Source organism: Sinocyclocheilus rhinocerous, unplaced genomic scaffold (assembly GCF_001515625.1).
Source record: "Sinocyclocheilus rhinocerous isolate Xijiao unplaced genomic scaffold, SAMN03320098_v1.1 scaffold126, whole genome shotgun sequence".
In the NCBI taxonomy this organism is placed as follows: Eukaryota; Metazoa; Chordata; class Actinopteri; order Cypriniformes; family Cyprinidae; genus Sinocyclocheilus; species Sinocyclocheilus rhinocerous.
This window is the reverse complement of record NW_015662929.1, coordinates 352,371-360,758: the sequence shown is the minus strand read 5'-3', so window position 1 is coordinate 360,758 and position 8,388 is coordinate 352,371. Positions and strand designations below refer to the sequence as shown.

Sequence of the window (8,388 nt, the reverse complement as noted above, 5' to 3'; positions counted from 1 at the left end):
TATTTTAAGGTGTCCTTGTTACACGTTACATGTACTTACTATTATAATAACAATAAATTATGCATAATTATATGCAAGTAACCCTAAGCCAAACCCTAACCGTAACCATATAGTACATGGTTAATTAATATTCCTCAGTACTTAAATGTATAATTACACTGTAACAAGGACACCTTAAAATAAAGTGTAACCAAAAAATGTACTGACACCAAACTTTTGAATGATAGTGTATTTTGTTTAAAAAATACTTCTTTTTTGAATAAATGCTATTCTTTTTATTCGTCAAAGAATCCTGAAAAATGTATCACAGGCTACAAAAAAAATAAATAAATAAAATGAAGCGGCACAAAACTGTTTCTGACACTGATAATAAATCAGCATATTAGAATGATTTCTGAAGATCATGTGACACTGAAGACTGGAGTAATGATGCTGAAAATTCAGCTTGACATCACCGGAATAAATGATGTTTAAAACTATATTAAAATAGAAAACCATTATATTAAAGTGCAATTGAACAGCAGTGTAAATTGTGTGACACAAATATTAATTATACACAAATATACACATTTTGTTTTATATTTTGTATATATGTTTCAAATGCCTGAATATCAAATCTGAATATATGGTTCCCTATCGATACTTCACTCGTACTGCGTCTTGCTTAAGACGCTAAGGGGAAAACTCCTTTTTCTCCGAATACTGAAGCCTTTTTCAATCATGCAGTGAAACTGCACGGCCATTGGTTCGTGCGGTGTATTAAAATCAAACCAATGGCTTGGCAGCGGAGCTGCACGAGCCTATGGCGGCACAGCCCGCCAGAGCCCGCCAATTTGGGCGGGGCATCTGGCTATATAAGCGTGCACTTCGCCATAGGATCCTCAGATTTCTTCTCCTTCAGCGACGACTACAGATCTTCGCACTACGAGACTAAGAAGCCTTCGCCGTGAACAAGCCTCGCAGCAGATCAAGACCCTTCTCTGCTCGGCTGACTTCACCGCTTTTCAGCTGCCCTCGGCGTCTGCAGCAGCGTGGTCTCCCGGTCCCCTGCCGCTATTTGGCGACTATAAGAGCAAATTTCTAGAGCAAATTTCCGGCATTGTTACAAATGCCGCGCCACTACTGTCGCTCGTGCAGGGCTCCCCTGCACACCACTGACGGTCACGGCCAGTGCGTTTAATGCTTGGGTGCTGCCCACGCTGAAGCTGCACTTAATGAGACAGAATGTCCCCATTGCTACCTCCTCTTCGTCTGCCCTCACTACGGTCGACGGCGCCGAAGAAAAGGGGTATGACAAACTGCCTCCCCTGGATGAGTCAGTGGCCGCGCATCTCTGCCCGCCCACGGCCATCGGCTGGAAGGCAAAGGTCGCCCACCCATCCAAGCCGTGCAGGACTACTTCAGGACCTACTTGTCTGCTGGACAAGCGGCCTCGGCGCTTCACTCCATGGCAGTCCTCCAGGTCCTTCAGGCCAAACTTCTCCAGAAAATGGACGAGTCTGGACCGGACCCCGCGGCTTGCAAAGAGCTACGCAGTGTGACCGACCTGGGTTTACGCGCCACAAAGATGACAGCTCAGGCGATCGGTAGATCCATGGCCAGCCTTGTGGTGCTTGAGCGCCACCTATGGTTGACCCTCACAGAGATCAAGGACGCGGATAAAGTCCCCTTCCTCGACTCTCCGGTCTCCCCTGGCCTGTTTGGACCTGCTGTCGAAGGGTTCGCAGAGCACTTCACCGCTGCACAGAAGTCGTCCCAGGCAATGCGACACTTCTTGCCAAAACGCTCCAGCTCTGCGGTTGCCGCCAGTCGCCCCAAGACGGCGCCGACTCAGTAGCCCGCGAAGCCCACCTCATCAGCTGCACCGCTGGTCTCTAAGCCTGAGCCCCGGCATCGCTCCCGCTCGGCTAGACGCTACCCATTCCCTAAGAGCCAAGGACCCCGGCCCAAGGTAGTGCTGGACCCGGCGCCTCCGGCGTCAACCTGATCTGTGGGACAGGAAGAGGAGGGGGCAAAGTCTCGCTATCTCCGGACCACCCCCCAAGCAGACTCTTTTGTGCCTCCAAGCGCCCCGTTCACTTGGCATTGTGTTTGTGGTAAATACTGTTGTGAACCCCGGGCCCGTTCAATTAGCGCCCGCACAACTTACCGCTGTTATAGCGAGAAAATAAAACACAAACATTTTCAAAAAGAGAGCAAATTTCCTCTTCCGCATTTCACGAGCGTTGGGTCCCCGCATGACGGCCTGTCGCTCGAACCAACCCAACCCCTTGCCATGCGGGCCGAGGCCTGGCGATCTCAGACACCTGAACTGCGCCCTCATGAGATGGCCATTCAGGATGATTACATAGAAGCAGATCCTCTCGCAAGTGTGCCCAGGGGACTGGCTCTTTTCGCTGGATCTGAAAGATGCCTACTTTCACATCCAGATAGGTGTGATAGGTGTGTCACCTGTGATAGAACCACAGGTGGTTCTTGAGATTCGCCTTCGAGGGAGTGGCATATCAGTACACGGTCCTTCCCTTCGGACTGTCCCTAGCTCCTCGCACTTTTACGAAGTGCATGGATCCCGCTGAGACAGATGGGAATACGCATCCTGAATTATCTCAACGACTGGCTCATCCTCGCCCAGTCAGAGAACGAGCTAGTATCCCACAGATCCTTACTCCTCAGCCACTTACAGCGCCTGGGACTCAGGGTCAACTTTGCCAAGAGCGTGCTGTCTCCCAGCCAACGGATATCGTTCCTGGGAACAGTTCTCGACTCAGCCCGAATGAGGGCGGTAGTCGCGCCAGATCGTGCACTGGCTATTCGGCAGCTCGCGGCCTCATTCGAAATTGGAGCCCTTCACACTCTCAAGGCGTTTCAGAGGATGTTGGGCCTCATGGCCTCTGCGTTTCCAGTACTTCAGCTGGGCCTGCTTTGCACCCCTTCAGTACTGGCTGAAACCACGAGTTCTGTCCCATGCCTGACGCCATGGACGCATGCGTGTCAAGGTGAGCCAAGCCTGCGTAGCAGCCCTGGCCCCTTGGAAAGACTCTCAGTGGATGGATCGGGGCATGCCCCTGGGTATGGTCTGCAGAAGGAAGGTAGTCTCGACAGACGCTTCCAACACGGGTTGGGGAACTCTGTGCGATGGCAAATGTTGGCAGTATGTTTGGGACTTCGCACCTTCCTGCCAGACCTAAGGGGACACCACGTGCTAGTCCGCTCAGACAGCATGACAGTGGTGTCATATATAAATCGCCAGGGCGGTCTCTCCTCGAAGCGCCTCTTCATTCTGGTAGAGCTCCTTCTGGAATGGGCTCAGCTACACTTGCGTTCGCTAAGAGCAGCACATGTGCCGGGCAGGTTGAACCAGGGAGCGGACATGCTATGCCGGAGCAACAGGTAATCAGGCGAATCAAGGAGCGGAAACACAGGGTTCTGTTGGTGGCCCCACTCTGGAGGACCCAACACTGGTTCGCAGAGCTGTCTCAGCTGCTTATAGCAGCCCCGTGGCCCATTCCCCTGAGACGAGACCTCCTCTCTCAGGCAAACAGAACGATATGGCATCCCCAGCCCGAACTGTGGGCCCTGCACCTCTGGCCTCTCAACGGGAGCCTGCGGACCTCCCCGAGAGCGTGCTAAACACGTTATCTCAGGCTAGAGCACTAGTTCTGATATTGTCCTTCCTGCAGGAGCTGTTGGATAAGGGTCGTTCCCCTTCCACGGTGAAGGTCTATGTAGCAGCCATAGCAGCTTCACATGCTCCTATAGCTGGCTAGTCAGTGGGCAGGAACAACCTTGTTGTTCGATTTTTGAAAGGGTCTAGGAGGCTCAACCCGCCTCGCCCTGTCACCGTCCCTACATGGGACCTGCCTACGGTGTTGGGGGCTCTGAAGAGCCCTCCCTTTGAGCCACTACAGTCTGTTGACCTTCGTCCCCTGATGCTAAAAACCGCTCTGCTACTGGCGTTAGCATCGGTAAAGCATATGGGTGATCTGCGGGCACTCTCGGTGAGCCCTACCTGCCTTGAATTCGGGCCCAACGACTCAAGGGTCATCCTGAAGCCGAGGCATGGTTATGTACCTAAAGTGCTCTCGACTCCGTTCAGAGCACAGGTCTTAGCTCTGTCGGCACTTCCTCCTTCGGAGCAGGACCAAGAGCTAAATCTACTCTGCCCCGGCAGGGCATTGAGGATATACATTGAGCGTTCCGCCCCGTTCATATGGTCGAATCAGCTTTTTGTATGCTTCGGTGACCGCACCAGAGGGTCTCCGATCACAAAAGCAGAGACTTTCCAAATGGATTATTGACGCTTACTCTAGCAAACCAGTGCTAAATCAGGCATTTGCCTTCTCGGTATGCTCTTGGCCCCCACTGGGTTCCAAGGCTGTATGATTTTTCGGGGAACGATTACTTAGCGCCGGGCCGACCTCTCTGAGTTTGGCCCTATCACTTCCTGTGGGGCTTCCCTACAATTACTTGGTCCCTCTGGGCCCTTGGTGCTCAAGGCAAGTTTAAGCATTGGTCGTTCCTCTAACATAGCACGGTGGGATTGTACTGGTTCCCCTTAGTGTCTTAAGCAAGATGCAGTACTAGTGATGTATCGATAAGGAACGTACTCGGTTACTAATGTAACCTGAGATACGGGAACGAGTACTGCGTTGCTGGCCGTGCTATGTAGCTGCACGACTCGGTCGTCGCTTCAGTCGAAGCTACCTGAGGATCCTATGGCGAAGTGCACGCTTATATAGCCAGATGCCCCGCCCAAATTGGCGGGCTCTGGCGTGCTGTGCCGCCATTGGTTCGTTTTTAATACACTGCACGAACCAATGGCCGTGATTGAAATAGGCTTCAGTATTCGGAGAAAAAGGAGTTTTCCCCTTAGCGTCTTAAGCAAGACGCAGTACTCGTTCCCCTATCTCAGGGAACCGAGGTTACGTTAGTAACCGAGTACGTTTTTTATTATGTAAATATGAAATTACGATCCGGGATTTTATTGCTAGACAAATTCTTTTAATTTCCATATTGAATAACATATTAATTTAAACAGAACATATGCTTTATGCAGTAAATTAAGTTTGGTGCTTTTGTACTAAAAGAGGGTCAGCCGTCCAAATCAAAGAGTCTCATTCCTCTTCTTTACAGACAGTGGGCAGGTCAGATAGAGAGAGAGAGGGAAATCATTAGCAATGTATCAGCAAGTGATGATTTCAATGAAACGTTAGTGGTGGGATGTGACAGGTGCAAACACACGGACCTTCAGGGCATGTTCATTTAGACATGATTGTGTGCCCACCAAATAACAGTAGAAGTACGATCGTGATTATAATCATCACTCATCAATAGGTTGATGCCTTCACCTGTTTTCTGTGCTGTTCTGGATTTCATTTCACATTTCACAACACTACACGCCACAAACATTAAGCACCTTTGCCCTTTGGCTTCCATATTTAGTACGTCCCTTTTGTGCTGTGATGACAGCAGCATTCATGCTGGCATAGACGAAACCTGATGATCATATTACAGCACGATCTGATAATGTTCGAGTGGATGAAACGATCCTTATAAGTTCACATGGTCAGAGCCACAGATTTGATTATTGACCAGAATCATAAATATTGAGCGAGGAGAACATTTATAGCTATTATATTGTGTGTTTTAGCATGGCTGAGGAACTGTATTAACTATTGTAAATAAATGAATGAATGAATAAATAAATACATCTTCAGTATTAAATATATTTTAATATAGTGCACCATTCATTTAGTCATTACTTTTGGTCTCATTTTCCATGCCATTTGCCATTTCCAAGATCATGCCGTAATCACCTTCTCTTTCTTTTTTACTTTCTAGGAATGATGCTAATAAAAACATTGATTTGCTGCCGGCGGTCTGAACTGCTGTATATTGTGGAGAGCAAAAGGTACCGCTAAACTTTGAAACACTGTAATTCATTTTTTTGGTCTTTATGATGTGCTTTATGTTATCTGTAGAAAAAAACCTAATCAGAAATTTGATGCTTTCTAATGACTTGACTAAATTGTACAATGTCATATTGTTATTTATTTATTGATTTATTTTGTGGACAGTACATTGCTATGACTGCCAGAAATACTCTATTATAACTAGTCTGACTGATTGCCGTTTTCTTAGCTGTGTTCTCACCTGATGAAACCACACGCTACGATCAACACTCATCACAGCCTCTACAGTAACATCTGGAGTTTAATGGTGTTTTTGTTTGTCTTTTTTGCAATAATAACTACCTTCTAAGACAAAAATGTCCCGCTTATATTTTTCCTATAATATTGCACATGTACTTCATATTAGTTTAGCAAATGTTTTTGACTTATTCACCATTTAGCTACTGATTGTCTTGTGCTGGCTTATTGCAAATATCTTTAATTATTATAAGATTATATTATAAGATTAAGTATTAAACATTTATTAATTGCAACAGGCCAAAAAATACAGTAAAGGAGGTTCAAATTAAAAAGATAATTTGAATTAAAAATCAACTTAAATATAATATATAATTTAAAATAATTATTTTATACCTTATAAATTATTTTGTGAATTTATGCAATGCTATTGGTTTGCAATAACTGCTTTAATCTAGTCTTTTTGTATATTTTTATGCATGTTTCAGCACGAGGCAACACTATATTGTCATACAGAGGATTGTATATATTTATACACTGATGAGAATAATCAACAATTCAACAATGTTTCCATACAGTTCTGGAAAAAAATCTTGTGTGCCCCATGAACATAATTTGTCAACAACATAATTTTGTCAACATTTTAGTGCATAAACTCTTGAGGTCACGGATGTAAAAAGTAAATGCAAACTCATAATTATTAACTAGTTCAATGACCTAAACCGCTTCAGTCTGTCTGTATAATGAGGATTTTACTGAAGCTGGTAATTTACTCACGTGATTTGGATCATAGTCACATGACCCAAATTCTACGGATGCCCAGGCCAAGAGGGTCATAATAACTGCGAAATAATGATTAGAAATAATTTTGTATCACTTAAACTTTAACAAATCTTCTCTAAAGTCATCTGAAATCTCTTTTCATGCGTTGGAACAGAATTACATTATTTTGAGCAGGTGATCAAAAATTATATCAAAATCGTAACTGCTTTGAACTCTTTATCAAAGGCTTTTTATCAAGAAAGTAATATTTTGACTTCTCCCAATGACCTTGATTGTTTGGTTATAAAATTTTAGAATTTATATTATAAAATATATAGAATTTAGATTTGGTTATAAAACTGTAGAATTTATATAAAAAGTGTGTAAAAACTAAATATCTAAGTCAGACTTCTATTTATTATGTATTATGACTGAGCTGATAATCGGATTACATGTGATCTCTTATAATTCATTAACATCTCAGTCAGCAAAGATTAGATGAGTTGATCGAAGCCTAGGAACAAACGGAATTATTATTATTATTAATTATTATTTTTATTCTGTTGTGACAGTTGTACCAAAAACTGTATTTCCATTTGTAAACATTTCTAGAATATTTGTATATTTTGAAGAGTAATATAGATGAAGCATTAGGTTTAATGGTGTTTAATGTACTGAATTAGCAATGAACTGAAATCCACTGAAATCCACTGTAGCCCTACATTTGATAAAGACAAACTGAGTTCCAACCTTCCAAAAGATTGGTGTGTGTTTATTTAATGGGCATTTTCTGCCCTGTGGATACTTTTAAAAATAAATACTCTTTAAACACGCGTTTCAAGTTTGCATAACTTCATTTGTCCATTATCAATTTCTCCTGTGATATTTTTATAAATACTACAAAATGTTTAGATTAAATCTCTCTGTGTGTGTGTGTGTGTGTGTGTCTGTATATATAAATACATACATATATATATATATATATATATATATATATATATATATATATATATATATATATATATATATATATATATATATATATATATATATATATATATATATATATATATATATATATATATATATATATATATATATATAGTGTATGTGTGTGTGTGGAAAATAAATATACTAAAATGTATTTGAAATACATTTATTTAATGCTAAGCATACTACAAATACATTATGTACTTAATAAAAATACACTGCATTTGTACTGTTGGTATACTAAACTGGCATACTTCAAGTCTGCTAAACTGGAACAACTAATTTTGTGCTTAATGCACTTTAATTGTGAGGAAGTAGTGCTGAAGTCCAACTAAAGATATACTGAAGTATATTTGATTGTGCTATTGCAAGTAAACTTTAGGTGCACTTAAATTTCTTGCATTTAAAGACCCATATTATTCAAAGATCACACAATTCTCATCAGTAGTGGCATTAAAACACATTTTAGGCTTAATATTAAGAAATG

General features: G+C 42.9%; 1 protein-coding gene across 1 annotated transcript in view; it reads left to right on the top strand.

Annotated features, from left to right (window-relative positions):
- LOC107728432 (coiled-coil domain-containing protein 136-like) overlaps positions 1-6,456 on the top strand; it is a 31,840-nt gene extending 25,384 nt beyond the window's left edge. The window contains exons 8-9 of the mRNA XM_016538591.1: positions 5,842-5,911; positions 6,142-6,456. Of these exons, the coding sequence (XP_016394077.1) occupies positions 5,842-5,847 (6 nt within the window). The 3' untranslated portion in view covers positions 5,848-5,911; positions 6,142-6,456. The remainder of the gene's footprint in view (positions 1-5,841; positions 5,912-6,141) is intronic.
- Positions 6,457-8,388: the final 1,932 nt, after the last annotated feature.